The sequence below is a fragment of the Aphis gossypii genome, chromosome 2 (assembly GCF_020184175.1).
Source record: "Aphis gossypii isolate Hap1 chromosome 2, ASM2018417v2, whole genome shotgun sequence".
In the NCBI taxonomy this organism is placed as follows: Eukaryota; Metazoa; Arthropoda; class Insecta; order Hemiptera; family Aphididae; genus Aphis; species Aphis gossypii.
The window spans coordinates 75,702,249-75,719,045 of NC_065531.1; the positions used below are offsets into that span (position 1 = coordinate 75,702,249).

General features: G+C 31.4%; 1 protein-coding gene across 3 annotated transcripts in view; it reads left to right on the top strand.

Annotated features, from left to right (window-relative positions):
* LOC114132683 (ras GTPase-activating protein raskol-like) overlaps nt 1–16,797 on the top strand; it is a 136,964-nt gene that overhangs the window by 12,237 nt on the left and 107,930 nt on the right. For 2 of the 3 annotated variants that reach the window (XM_050200915.1, XM_050200916.1), the window contains exon 1: nt 4,748–5,537. The exons of the other annotated variant lie outside the window; for it this stretch is intronic. In XM_050200915.1, the coding sequence (XP_050056872.1) occupies nt 4,907–5,537 (631 nt within the window). In that variant the 5' untranslated portion in view covers nt 4,748–4,906. Of the gene's footprint in view, nt 1–4,747; nt 5,538–16,797 lie in introns of those variants that run through there. 3 annotated transcript variants of the gene reach the window in all.

A 16,797-nucleotide genomic window follows, 5' to 3' on the forward strand; every position in this document is an offset into this window, starting at 1 on the left:
TGATCATTATAATTATGCAACCAACCTTATGTCTGTGTAAGACACATATTTAAATAATTTAAACTTTAAAGTATTATAAATTTATTATTTTCTATCAATGTAATAATAATAATGTATATAGGCTATATTATAATACATAATGTAAAAGAGTCATAAAGATTGTAATTATAAATTTGTACAGAAAATACATTTTATTTTAATGAAGATCTCAGTTGTAAAATTTTTAATTTTCATTCGAATTATTATGCTATTTATACGATTTTAATTAATTAAACATCGCAATTGATTTTGTATTTAATAATAATGAATTTATTGGCCATGTACCTATTTATGTAGTCATATAAATCTAAAATACTATTAATCTAAATTTTAAGATATTATTTTATAATTAATTTTCATAATACATCGATTAGACTGCAACTGTCAAGTATCAGCCAGGTTTTTTTTCGAAGGTTAATTAAATTTTTATGAAATCAATGTTATGCTTCAGAAATTGTGCCGTTTGAAAACATTATAGGAATAAATAATCAATAGAATAAAATAGTAAATTATACCATAAATTAAACATAGGTGTACTAAAATTAATCTATGATTATACTAGGTACGTATTTTTTATGAAACTCCGAAAATAAAATGGAATATTGACATGTTTTAAGACCCCGTTTGATTATCGCAGTGGTTAGGTAATTAAAAATCATGTAAACATAGATTAAAATATTACCTACGTTGCTACATCATATTATACAACGTAACTCAGTTACCATAATGATTTTATTAAACAAAATACAGTATTACGACCCGTAATATCAATACCTGTTTATTATTATGTTTTATGTGTAAATAAAAAAAAAATGTCGTCGGGTAACTGACCCGTTGTCATTACCTATAAAATTATCATTTATGTAATTATAAAATAATATCATTAAATTCTTCGTGATATATATTAAAGTGTTCTGAAATAATTAGATTTTTTTTACGTACCTATCACTGATGGATCCAATGAAGTACCCCTATAATATTATGTAACAACAATTAATAAAGTATGGCTGTACGATACTACTTACTCGTGTTGTCGGTTGTATCCAACATCGTTTTTTTATTATTTTTATTTTATTGCAGTTCTTTTAGTTTTTCTCAATTAATATACTATTATTTATTATATATTATATTAAATTTACTGTTTTAAGACAAAATCTTGATTACTGAGTTTTGGTTACATTTCTATTAATATTACGTGAACCTTGATCATGTAAAATCATACTCGTCACTCGTGTGCAAAATAATATAGTGTAACTTTTTTTAATAGAAAATTGATGCCAATAAAAATATATAGCCTTACTTCTATCAAACTAATGACGCAGTTAGCGGGTTGGGAGGAGAGTCGTGTGAATCTCAAAACTAAACTATAGTATGTTTACGAGAACATACTTCATACATCATACTTTAAATTCGTAAAAAAAAAACTTTTTTAGTATGAACTTTATTCATTTTGAGTATATAATATGCTGACGATACTTGTTGCTGATCAACTCTATTTATTTTTAATTTTACACTGTTTTAAGGAGGAAGGATTGTATTAATAATTTCAAAATTGAGTTTGAATAGTTGAATGTTCGTATAAAAATGGCATACATTATAATCGTAAAAATAAATTTTTGAAAACCTTAATTCTTGCTAGGATAATAGTAACAGCTAGAAATGGGTAATTATGGTCACTTTATGTGATTGTGATAATCGTGTGAATTTTATAATTGTGTTTTATGTTTATGGGAACGTCGTAGGTATACATTTTTTAAATCGATATTGAGTCTAGAGAGATTTGTTAATGGCCATTTCCATGTATTTTTAATTTTATGCCATTTCGAGAGGGAAGGATTATCGTTTAAATGTCTAAACTAAGCTTGTATATTTGAAGCCATGGCGTATACATTTTTTGTAAAAATGAAAAATAAAAATCGTTATTTTTAAGATAGCGTTGAAAAAACGTATTTTATACTACTTTATATAATTTCAATTTTGAGGGAAAAGAGTGTCTCATGAATTTAAATGTTATGCTTGCATGTTTTCGAAAATAGCGTGCTACACATTGGTAAAAAAAAAAATATCAATTTCTACTAAGATAGGGCTGAAAATACTTTGGTTTTTTGGGAGAAGGAAGTATTAACTAGTACTACACTATAATAACTTTAATATAATGGTGTTACCCACAAAAATAAATTACAATAGAATGGGATATAACTTCTAACCTCTCTCCCTTGGTCACGCCACTGAAGGTATACAGTATACACCAAGGTATAATATGTTTTTATTGTAATTTAAAACAAATTTAGTTGACAAAAAAAATTAATTAAATGCCTACTTGAATAGCGATAATATGTAATGTCAGACAGTTTTAAATAAAGAAACCAGACAATTCAGTATTCATTAAAATATCATTCTCAGGTGTTTTGGTTCTTTGGCGCGAAGGTCGTAAATCAGACGCCTCTGACAGCCCGACACCACCGTCGTCAATCGATCAACACATGTTGGGCAATGGGCTTATATATAGTAAATAATGTATAAAATATGATCCTCTTGAATCACCATCGAACATATTATTAAAGACGTAGGTATACATACTGTATGGCTATTAAAATTATAATATGTAATATGGTATATCGATACAACGTAGGTACAGTATTTCGAATTCGGACAATGCGGCGCGACATCATTCGAACATTTTAACATAATTACTTTGGAAATATATTTTATTGTATTCATATATTGTATTGTACTAGACAGTAAAAATGTATATTATTATACGAAGGAGGAGCACCTTTCCTGAGAGTTTTATTTTTACAGTATAAGCACTATATCTAAATCTAAGAGAGCAAACAATCTTTATCATTGATTATTATTTATTAATTATTAGTAATCATTACTTTCTACAATAATTATTTTTTCTCAAACAAAATCTAAAAAAATAATATATATAAATAAATAATATTTGAGTTTTTAATTTTACTAATTAGGATTGTTTGTTAAAACTAAACGCTATAAAGACTATTATATTATAATGTTAGATTGTGCTCACGAGCAAAGACGAGTTCATCATGAAATGTTCACAATTTTTTTTTTTTTTTTTGTAAGGAGAAAGAAATTATAAGCAGGCCATAACGTTTTCATTAATTAATTTAATATTTTTTAAATTCTTCATTAATTGTATTTTTAAACTTGTTTTTCTTTATTAAATCCAAAGCATTTTGTTAGAATCACTCCACGAATCATATATGATAGATAATATGTATATATTTTAATATTACGACTATACAACTAGTGTAATGAATTGATATGAGATTTGTACTTTGGCATTAAGAGTGGATTATAAAATAGATATGATGGATCCACGTTTCAAATGTCAATTTTATATATACACATTGTTTTTATTGTGGTTACTCCATTGTTCTTTGTTTATACTATATTTATATCGTGTTTATTTTGGTTTAACTAATAATCTATTGTTTCCTTCCCCCGAAAATCGTTGGTAAATAGTTTTGTGCATGACAACGGTTTGTTGCCTATAACTACATATACAGAGTGTATACAATTCATAAACATCAAATACGAAACAGGTGTAAATAACGTGTTCGGTCGGAACAACAAACACATACTCTGCGACTATTTGCGAGCCAAGTGGTTTGCCTAGCTCGACTAATACTTCTCTCATTATCATCCGGTATATCAACCGTCGCACCGTCTGTTCAACAGCCGTCGATTTTATAGCCCCACACGAATAAATACTGAATCGACACAGTTGTATATCGTGTGGCGCTGCGTGGGTGGGAAGCGATGAGTTATGTTTCATTTGTTGATGGAGGGCTGCCCATCATGAAATCGCTTTTTCGCAGAACCCAAACACAGTATCGTGCTTACTACTTATTTTTTGTCAAACCTCCGAAAACGCTTCTAACGATGCGTATCGGAAATGCATTTCGTAACGAACTCTTGTTGCCGTTCTCGGCGTCTATTTGGCTAATCGATTTCAAAGAACACGACACGAGCCTGCAGCTTCCCATAACCTATCGAATTCGGACGGTGGCGGGGACTTTAACGGAAAAAAAAACATTTCGGTGCGAGTAAAAGGTGCGTGCGTAGACGAGAGCGCAAAATAACTGACCACTCCATTCGCACGACGGGGTCGCCTTCGCAATGATAAAAATCATAGTAAAATACGTATAAAACGATACGAGCGGACACACGTCCGGCGATCTCCGTTCGGCGAAAACCCCTTCGGCCGTTCATACCCTAACCTTTCGAATTCGGACGGCGGTGGGGCCGCGGGGGATTTCCACTTTTTCGGAAAACGTAAAAAACGTTTCGGCACGAGTAAAAAAACGGCGAAAACGCAAAATAACTGACCACGGCGGCGTTTACTCCCCATCCCGTCCCTATCCCGTCTATACTTACCTATCCCGTTCGCGACGGGGTCGCCCTCGCATTGCGGACACGCGTCGTCGTCATACTTACACACATTTTGGCGATTTCGTCGGGTCGGTACACAATGATAATAATAATAATGATCGTCGTCGTCGAACGCCCTACATACGTGCGGAGCGGCGTGGAAGTGGCGACGGACGATCGGCGTTCGGACCGGTTTTCACCGTGACCTTATAATAATCGACGCGCGCGGGTAGAGGCCGCCGCCGCCGCCGCCGCCGCTCGATGATAATGTACTCGCGCTGGCGTGACGACCGACGACGGTCCAGTCGTATCGCAGATTCCGTTACGACGCCGCGACCAGACCGTGTGTTCTCCGGGCGCGTGTGCCGTGTGTTCGTGTGTTTGCGCGCGTTGTGTGTACCGTGTGCGCGTCGTCCGTACGACAGATAATATTATAATATAGAAAAACGCTTACCCCGTCGTCGGCATGACCGCGACGACGTCGACGGCGGCCGCGGCGCACTGTTGCGACGGCGAAGAACTTCGCGTTCCCGGTTCGCCGCAACCGTACGCTCGCAGGGTTCGAGGTTCTTGGCGCGACTATCTGGAACCGCCTGACGACGGTGCGGGCGTCGGTCTCGTCTACGACGGATCGTACGGCGGCCGCGGCGGCGACGACGACGACGAAGACGTTGACGAAGAAGAGGAAGACTCTTACGACGACGACGACGATTCGTACGACGACGACGACGACGAAGACTGTTCTTGTTGTTCGCTGTGTTCCTCGGGCGGCGGTCTCCGCGGACGGGACACGCCGCCGACGACGTCCCGATCCTCTTCGTCGGCGTCCGCGTCGTCGATGTCGTCTACCGGTTCGTCCGCGGCTGCCGATATGATATCGTCTCCGGCGCTGCCGCCGACGCCGCCCGCGCTCAGGCACGACCTGTCGCCGGTTTTCGAACCTTTCATGCGCGGCTCGTGCCTGTGCATACGGTGCCAGAAGCGCCGTTACTCGTTGGACTTTTTCAAGAGCACCGACTTCAGGCGCGGCATACCGTCGCCCAACGTGTACATGATCGACGAACGGTCGTGCAAAGTCGTCCACGACTACATTCACGGTAACCAAACCCCCTCAATTATAATATTATCTGTAGTTAGGTCCATTTATCTGGTTTTTTTTTTTTTTTTAACGGAGGTTGTATAAAACTAATAATAACTACTATCGGGCAAACCTTAGTAAACATAATATTTTGATATTAAATTACGATCATTGTCGCGTGAATGAGCCATTATAGTAACGATGAGTAGTACCAGTACAGCAGTTACCTCGTTAAATCGAAATGTCCGTCTAGTGTTGGCAGTTTGCTACATTCTATACCATAAGTATCAAATTTATATAGGTGTAGTTAATATTATATTTATATGACAATAGTGTTAATTTAAAACTATTCGATACGGAATATCGCTGTACTGAATAACTCCTTAGGAAATTGCCGATGGCAACGCGAAACAGTTCGATCGAAAATTGTCGACGAACGGACGACGCGCGAAATAGGTAGATGTGAAGAAAACGGCGAGTGGCGCCGCAGTTTTCTTTTGAGAATAGCCGACGGAAAATATTACAAGTCCGCTATGGTCAGAGATTCCATTGTTTTGTGTCGTCAATCAATGTTTAGGAAAATGACTTAGATATACCTAAATAGTAATACCTTAAGATTAATTTGAAAAATCCAAGTTAAACTTTGGTGATACAGTCGCACTTAGTGAATAAATTCCTTATTAAAAATGAGCACTGAGCATTCTATACTATCGTCTTCAAAAGAGAGTTCTGTGAAATCCGAGTTTAACTTTGTAAAATAGTCATATTTTAATACATACTCCTATGTCTTATAAAATTTCATTTGAAAAAATGTAAACAATTGTTGAACGCACTTCAAAAAATCATTCTATATCAATATAAAAATTCACTTATATAGTAACAACTATCTTTATAGTAAAAACTACAAAAATTAATAATGGCAACGAGTTAGTAAGTAGTAAGTACATACAATATACATATATTAATGCATTATAATACGACAATTATATCAAATAAATCAGTGGAAGTATAATAATTAATTGTTATTAATCGCTTACATCTGTAACTACGATATTAATATAATTAAATTAAACATCAAACAAAAAATCAAACACTTAATTGTTAAAATATTATACTTGAACTTTTAGTACGTATTTTGTCCAAATGACTTTAACGGCTTTTACCGAAATGTAAATATTGGTTGAAAATTGAAATATATGTTTATTTTGTCTTGATCTACTTCTAACAGTGTTATAAGTTATAAATTAAATAAATAATATTTTTTTAAATATCTCGGCATCTTACGTCTTTCTTAAAATTCGATATTGACATTAAAGTATTGTATTACCTAGTTATAATCTTTCATTATTAGTATTTAGGTTGCGTTTAGATAACGTGAACCGTTTTTATAATTGTTTTCTATTTATATATTAGGTACATTGCTACCTAATCACAAATCAGTAATCACACGTATACGGTGTACCACATAAGTGCCCATTATAATATATGTTTTCACAAAGTATTAACGTCATTTGGTTCCTCTTATTTTTAATATACCAAGCGATATACGTGTGCAGTATACTAGACACTAGTTTGCCTTAAATTACTACGAGTTTGTGTTCGGTGGACATTGTAAAGTTGTTTTTTTACACTTTAATTTCCTGAGTTTTCGTTTAGGTACCATAATTTTAACGTAGATACTTATGTTCTTATTTAACGGTCCGTTTTTAACGAGTTTCATTATTATTATTTTTATAGCTCGTTTTACATGGTATTTTACGTATTATGTTATTTACATTTCAAGCGATAGAATTCTAATCGTAAAACGGTAAAATGTAAAACAATAAAATATTACATAAAAAGGAATATTAATTTGTTTCTATTTTATTCAGCAGGAATTATTTGTAATACTATACGTAATATTGCGTTTTTTAAATAATTTTCCATATAATTACTTGTATATTCTCTACTATTTTATATTATAATATTATACATGCTCCAAAAAACGTAAAAATACGTTAAATACATTATATCAAATTAAATTTAAAGAATAATATTAAGCATATATTATGTTTTAATTTACCTATACTTTAAACATTATAATATATATAATATACACGGAATAATGGTATAATTTTCAAACTGCAAATGCAAAATGTTTTACACATTTTTAAATGTAATATTACTTCATCACTTCAAATTTGATCAATCATGTTCTTTTGTTTATAATTTATAATACATTTTATATTAGATGACTGTTTATGTATATTGTATACAATTGTTTAAAAATTATACCATCCTATAATTTAACAAAGTGTAGAGTTAGTAAAAATTAAATTGGTTTTACACACGTTTTTATTGGTTAATAACTCTTTTGTATTTTATTCCCTGTATTGTACTTAAAAATATTCAATTATATGTTATTGATATTTTGAATATGAGGTACACACTACCTATTGTAAAATTAAAAAATTTATCATATTTAAGTTTCTTCTAGTAAAATTGTTTTAATAATTATATTTATTAATTACAATTAATCAATTGAATTTCAGACAAAACTTATAATGTAAACAAATTCTATAAAATATTAAACATGTAAGTGGCATGTTTTTAATTTCGTATATTTTGTTTATACTTTTCTTGATAGTTTTATTATTTATACAAAATCAAATGCTATAGGTAATTGCTTCAGTTGCTATAACAATGCTGAATGTAGGAAATATTAATTCATTACAAACTTTCGTTATAATACAACTGTTACGATATATTTTTCGACAGTATTCAAATTTCAAATTTTGCTGCATATAGATCTAATAGAATATTCTTTAGATTTATTTTTATTTTATGGTGTTTCAGCCAAACTGCTTCGAAGGTTTGTTGCATTTAATAGTGTATTTCATACGTAAACATATTCGTCTCAAGGGTTTGAGCGAGTGTTGTAAATCCTGTAATGTTTTATTATGCTAATAAGTTTAATTTTAAACTAGTTTTAACTTGTTAAACACATGCCGTGACCGTAGTTATTAAGAGAAAAAACGGAAAGCAATTAGGGCCCCGAGGGTAATTGAGGGTTAATTTAACTCGGCTTCGTTGCTTCTGTTTTTAACCTTAAAAATTAAGGAGTCTTTGTCCGCTAGTTTTAAAATAAAAATTGAAAACGAATTTGTGTTTTGTGTAGGTAATAATAAAGTTAGTAAAAATTGATTAAAAAATAATAATAATAAAAAAGAATGAAAAGTATTTAATATTATATTTTGTTGAATCGTTTACTATACTTACTAGTGTAAGTTCTCATTCGAAATTTCGCAGTAGTGAATTTGAGTTTTAAAAATTCCTAAACATAATAGTCGATATATTTCTTATTAATGCGCGTATCTAATACTGTTATTACGTTTCAAAATCGCTCTTGGGACGACGCGCCAACGTATATACACGTAAATTGGCACGTCTCCTCCTCCGCGTGACTTAAAGTCTATAGACTAAAAAATGTATAACGTACATTGCAATATTACTACGTGCATTGTATATTTTTTAATCTGCGAGTAAACGATTTAACTCTTTTAAAGCGATTTCCGTTCAAGCGCTCGTTCGCTCGCAACAACAACAACAACAACAACTGCAGCAATCCGTTAATGTCGTATTTATGTATACAACGGGTCGGGCAGCGATGTGGGGCGAGGAGACCATATTATAATATATAAATGCACACACATAATAATATATATAATGCCGCTGTAATTATAAATAGAGATTTAACTCGAGTCGTGAATCGGTTATTAACATAATAATAATAATAATAATAACAATAAATAATTCGAAGGAGGAATGAAAATGTATTAACGGGTCGGGTAAAACGGAGACGGCCGCGCGGGTAGCTTATAAGTTTTAATAATAATATAAGACGAGACGAGTCGAGAGGAAGAGAAACGACGACGACGAGCGTAGTGGCCGTCGTGAGCACGCACAATGGATATATGTGTGTAAATTATGCAAGAATCCCCGTCAGGGAGCAAAACATGCGAATTTATTACTATATATTATATATATAACGTCCGTCAACCGGTTTTGCGCGAAGGGCCGGGCCGGATGATCTGATTATTATTAAGTCGCGTCCGTTCGCTCGTAGCTCAGAATCTTCGTAACCCGCAGCATCGCGGTGTCCGTCCGCGCTACGGTCGCGGCACGTTAACGACTATCGTCATCACTTTCGCGTCGTTATCGCGTGAAACACGATTTTTTTACTACCTTTTTTTCGACTTTTTACCGCGACAGTGTTCGCTCGGCGGGTTAGGTATAGGTACACCGGAAAAAACGAATTACCCGGAAACGATGTCGCGGAACCGCGTCGGCTGCAGGTTGAATATTGAAATATACCTACGGTACATTATTATTATTGTTTTTTGTCGTCGTCGTTGTGGTTATTATTATTATTATTATTATTGTTATTGCAAATTTGCAACAGTAAATATTGTGACGGAAACGTTGAAAACTACTCGAACCCGACGTGTGTCGGACATCAACTCTAGGATACCGGCTCTGTTGTTTTAAGCAATTTTTTTTCCAATCCTTTATTCGTCGTTGACTGTGTATTTCATCGTTTTCCGTACCGAGAACGACAACGGATTTCCTAATAATGTGAATAATCAATATTATTGCACACACATTATTTCTTATTCTCTACAGTATTCGCTTTCAGACAAAACGAATTTAGTTTCCCGTGTGGTTTTTATAACATTGTTGTACACATTTTATAAATTTATTGCATTCTCAAAAATTTTATTTTTCTACATTTCGCTTGCACCTATACCTAACCTAACCTAACGATGTATATATTTGCATTTGACGTTCTATGATATTTGATTCGAGAACAACATAGTTAGTTAATACGTCTATATCATAGAAGACCTACATACATTTCACGAAATATCTATGAATGTTAAACTGATCAAAGTAATTCACCAAACTTATGTTAACGGATCACCCTCGCTCTTACCTAGAATAATGAAATTCTTTAAATAGTGATTTTTTGAAATGTTTAATCGCACGTAAGAAATATATTTTATAACTTCCTAGATTTGTTAAGTTTAACAACTTGGACAAAAAAAGTTTGACCCGTCGACATTTTCAAAAAAGTCAAGACGTAAGTCATCCAATTATCAGATTTACAGTAATAAGGTAACCTAAGGTACTCATTTGAAAAAAAAAATGAATTTGTATAGCCACTGGATACTTCTTAAACAGTAAAAATATCTAAAATTATGTTTTTTAAATATATACCTTAAAATTCCAATTATCAAAATTTGAATAAATGCATTATTATAGGATTAAAGTGAAGTAAGCATACGGGTTACACGCACTTGGTGCTTCACACTAAGTATATATAAAATAATTCGCCGCGGTAAATTTTTTGATAGCACCACCCGTCTGTTGTTATTTTATTAGTTGTTTATATTGCGTATCACAATGAATATAGCAAAAAGTAAACATTTGCAAATATTTATCCATTTTGAACATAACTACATTGATCTGATTTTAAACATACTCATTGTATTTTATAATAAGGTCCTGTATTATGATGGCTATAATAGAATAGACACCATAGAAATCCGTATAAAATATTCGTGGATATGAGTATAATATAATTTTATTATTATAGAATTTAATATTATGCGTGAAATTGTACGCACGATTACACATTTTGATGGAAAAAATATATAAATGTAGGTAGGTATGTTATTAATATTGTTTTAATAATATATGTTGTTATCCAATCTGACGTAGTGACGTGCCGTTATAAACGATGTTCACAATTTTCGTGACGTGCAAGTTGTATACAAGTTGTCGTTCCGTTTCCCCAGATTTGAGTGAATAATTCACTGTGAAAATAATATTATAATAATTTTGTTCTATAAACGCGTTTAATGTTTATCATTTATTCTAGCTGTAGTTTGTATGAAATATTTCTATTGTACGTTTATGCAGAATCAGTGGAAGATAAAAGGAGGATGTATATTTTTGACTATTTTCTGCAGATCACGTTATAACAAAAAAATATACATTTTTGCATTTAACTTAAGATGCTAGTTAATAATAATATATCATTGAATGTGTAAGATGATAATTTGTATCTTAAGTACCTATATGTCATTACTTATTAGTTATAATTAACATCATCTCGTGATAGCAGAAAATATGTTTTCATTACTTTATCATATTATATTTTATTCTTATCAAACAATTTGATGTCTTGTATGACAAACTAAAAACCACACAAAAAAAAAAAAATAATAATTGAAAACCTGAATTTTTGTATTAACAATAAATAATGAAAATCAATAGACAAAAGTAAACCAGGATGGATATAACACTTCCTCGCCTGTGAAAATGTTGACATATTTGTCATATTGTCTATATTAGTCGTTAGTGCTTACATACCTAATCATTTATCAACATTTTTTATACAGTATTCTATAGATTGAATATTTTGATTTATATTTATATCGTATGGTAATGGGAGTTTAAAATTGAATTTGAATTTTCGAAGTTAACGGTTCATTTATTTTTATGCATTTTATACTGATTGAATTGTTAAGTTTTTGTGATTATACGATCTTTCCTCGATAATTACTTAGTATAATACTTAATTTGGAATAAGATAGATCGTAAGTATCGCATACGCAGGTTATACGTATATTAAATAAAAAATAAAAAGGTTTTTTTCAAAATTAGAATTGACGGTGGTTTGTTTTTTAAAATTATAGACGTACATTGCTCCTTCAAATTTTAATTAGATATTAACTTATACTTTAATGTATAATATATTACTATAATTTCATTTATTTGTACGTTTTGAAATTTAGTTTAATGATGTAGCTTCCGAAATACGCACACGCGATTTAAATTGTAAACTTCCTACGTAGGTAGGTAGTCATTTTAGGTACAGTCTCTGCGAAAAAAACAAACATTGTCTCTGTTTGGAGGAAGAGAGAAAGGTCAATTGGCTATAATAAGTGTAGCGACCTGTATTGATGCAGCATGCGCAGGGGGAGGGACCTTGATTTCCTCTGATTCTCGTACGTTTGTTTGTGGGTCTAAAAAATTTTTTTTCAACTGCTCCTTCTTTTCACCGCGACCTCCATAATAATATGTAATATGTAATGATACATCTGTCTACCGTTTTGACCCAGTATTCGGCGCAGCTCCATTTTGCGTGGGGTGTGGTCTGTTGCTTACGCATATAATATTATAGTGTTCTCGAAAATGAGCATATGTACTTATATATTATACTTACATTGTAATAGTACAAGGTATACCTACGTCCTACACACGCGCGTTCTTTTATTCACGACGCTGTTTGCTATTTGTCATAATATAATAAACTATACTCGTCGATATTGACTCTTTCAATTGGGGCCCGCCTTGCATTGGTGTCATTTGTAGGACATAAAGACAATGATAATATTTATACGACCGTGATTTGTTTTTAAATACCTATACAACTTTGTCGATATCTGATGATAATCATTCATCAATCATTGGACTTATAAATCTTATGTTACTTAAAATAAAATATATGTATAGTGTACACCTAAATTAACACATATTTTCAAACAAAGTTAATGCAATAATATGTTAAAGAGTAATAGTAAATCTTTAGTATAAAATATCTAGTATCTACATTTTAAGTTAATCAGAAACATCATAAAAATAATGTATACCTAGTTTATATAGTTTCACCATATGTGTTTGTTCCTGCAATATCAAAATAAAATGACAGGGAACGAATTTTATATTGTGGATTTTAGGCCAGCCGAGAGACTGATGTTTAAAGTTTTCAATTAGGGAGAGGTAGGGTAGCAAATAGTTTAAGCATAATGGAATGATGATATGTATTTCATAAATATTATGTATAGGTACCTACATTCATCGTCCGGGATACTATCGAATGCCTATATATGTAAGGTCATTTATTAATTAAAAATATCTTACGTAAAAATTAGATAATATACGTATTATATACAGTAGTATACTACTGTATTGTATGTAATACACCTCATTGAGTTTTCGTTTTAAAAAATCAGTGACTCAAATTAGATGATAATTATTAATTATTATACATCTACTATTAAATGATATTATGTACAAACGTCAATAATAAGCAAAAACTGATAATTATCGTTATTAATTTTTGTTCGTTAATAGATAATTTACAAACCTAACTGTATAAGTGAAGGTTACATATTTACATCAAAAATATATAAACGTTGTGTTAGGTAAATTCATTAGCTATTTTTTTTACCCGTTGAAAAACCTACGCGCGCACCTGATTTACAGAACTATACACGAGGCTATTTTTACAATAATTAACAGAATTGGCGTTTGGTTTTTTATACAGTAATAAAAGTTATTTTTAAATATATTTTTATAATATTATCGCCATTCGCCATTACTCTACGAGAACACGTTTGGAACAGTTAAAATAAAGATATTAATGTGCCGTTAAAGTTCAATGTTTCTTTGTGTGCACATATACAAACTGCGTCAGAAATTTTCTTTTAAAGTTGTTGTCGCCCCGTACGAATACGTTTATGCATACATACATGTATAACAGAGGCCAACAAACTCTTAAACTAGATTACGCAAGGTTATAGCGTTTCTAAATGAATCTCATGTATATTTTTTTGTGCAAGTGTGTATAATTTGATAATAATCAACGGCACGACTTTTGTTATAAAAATATCTAATAAGCCATTTGGCCAAGATTGTTATATGTTTCTGTGTGGAAATGAGTTACGTCCATTGGTCTTCGAATAACCTAACTTAACCTATTGGATTGGGCACAAAACAATCGATTTATTTTGCGGCGGGTCTGCACTCTGCATCAGTGTGTCATTCGGTCAATTGATCTGTGTTTTTCCCCTTGAACGTTGACAGCAATTCGTCTACATCGTCGATCATCTGTAATGACAGGAATCCTTTCAAAATAAGTTCGTCTTACGGACTTCGGTCACGATCTCTATTATAATGATCGGGAGATGTCTGAAGAGAAAGGCCCTCTCCACTATACTACATGGTATTGGGCATAATATTATATTGTACATTTATACGTATGCTTCATCGTGACTCGGACGACGCTAATATTCATTCGATGATCACGTATTGTCTAAAAACAATACTCAAATTTCGTACGCTGCGTCCTATATAATATATTATATTGTATACATCAACATATTTTGTAATATTAATTATAGATAGCCATCCGAATTGATCTGGTCTGGTGTTGGAATGAAAAATATAAATACAACAAATTGTTGGTAATGAATTATAAGTTCTTTTTAATGCTTGCATATTATAGATACCTGTAGCTATTATAAAATTACGTGTTGATTCGACTCAGTATGGGATCTCAATTCAATTTTATTATGGCATTCGCACGAGTGTGTATTTTAAGAAGTGTTGATTTCACTAGCTGTTTGCCAATAAATATTATTTAAAAACTATTTACATCACACACAGTACATTGCACGTGCATTGAAATATATCATTAAAAAATGTTTTACAATTATTTGTTAGATAAATAAAAAAATAGTATCTTTGCACATTTAACCATTTTACACCGCGCATAACTAAACTATACTGTCGAGTTCCTAGACTTAAAATTTAAGCCTAATTTGGTCCGAAAAATAACCTATAATTGATCACAAAAAATAATTTAAAAAATACAAAACAAATACCTAATTAAGTAAAAATAATTATTTAAAAAAACACTTTCCTATTTTAAGCACTTGGAATGTCAGTATAATAATATAGTATATTTACTTATTAGTACATCAAACGCTAAAAAAATGATATAATTATTAATAACTATTTGAATACACGCCATGTATTTTATTTTGCAATTCATTATTATTATTGTTGCTAATATAAAATATTACTACCTACGGTTGACTATACCGCTGATTAATAATTTGTATGAAAAAAGTCTTCTCATACTATTCTAAACTTATTTGATATTTCATATTGTTGTACGGTTATAGATTATAATAATTAATGACGTAAATAAGATAATAAGGAAAATTCAATATAATAACTAGCTGCCTTACTGAGCTCAATTAAGATTACAATGGGATGAAATTCTGTCTTAAACATAATTCTAAATCTATGATTGAAATGTACAATTCCTAAACCTATCCATCATTTCAACGAGTAAATTTACACTATAATAATAATAATAATAATAATACAATAAGTAATTTTTTTTTTAAGTAAAACTTACCACTATAACAGCGAACGTGTGTAAAATGTATAATAATATTATATTAACACAACTGCACAATCATAATTATCGTACTGGACGTGCAGACATGCAGTGTATCATATTATCTGCCGTCCAGAAAATTACGTTCAGAATACTTCCTTGACCTGTTTATTATTCACTGCACGATTCGTTAATAGTCAGTGACTTACCCTGTAGCGAACTACCATGATAATATCATGTCGTTTTTAGATGTTATACCACTGTTTTTACATATACATTACATATTTTATTATATATAATAAATAGTATGTATACACTAATGTCTACTATACAGGGTGTTAGGTGATTCACCAAAAATCCTCTTTTTACTTTTAATAATGCATTAGTTAAAATTCTAATTTTTTAAAATTTTTTAGCCAAGATGCTTAAAAGATTTATTCGATACTTCAAGATAAAATACTCAGATTTTTGTACCAATTAAAGAGTAACCTGAATTAGATTAGGTTAAGTTAGACCTAGGGCTATACAAACTTTTTATTGTTTCAAATAAAAACCAACCTTATACATTTTTCTTTGTAGGTAAACACTAAATTGCTGTGAAGAAATTTTTTTTAAATATTTATGTAATCAAATTTAAATTAATGAGTAGGTGTTGAAATATTTTACATTGACAGCTAAAAAGTAATAATATTACAAATGATAATTATAAGCTAAAATTGGGTATTGATAAACTTGGCGAATGGCGAGGATAGGCGATAGTAATCGAGAAATGAAGCTTCACACTAATATACCTATATATAACTACATTTTAAACGATTTTGGTTATACTATTGAATGCTGTAATAACTAATTTAAACTGCAATTATATGTATTGTGCATTCACAATTAAAAAAAAAGAAATTACGCGATCAATACTAAATTATTTATGTTTAAACCGATGTGTAGTATATGACATAGTAAAAACTAGTACTGCATTAGTTATTAGCCAATAGTATACATATATAATTTATATATTTATATTATTATTTCAAATTACGTATAC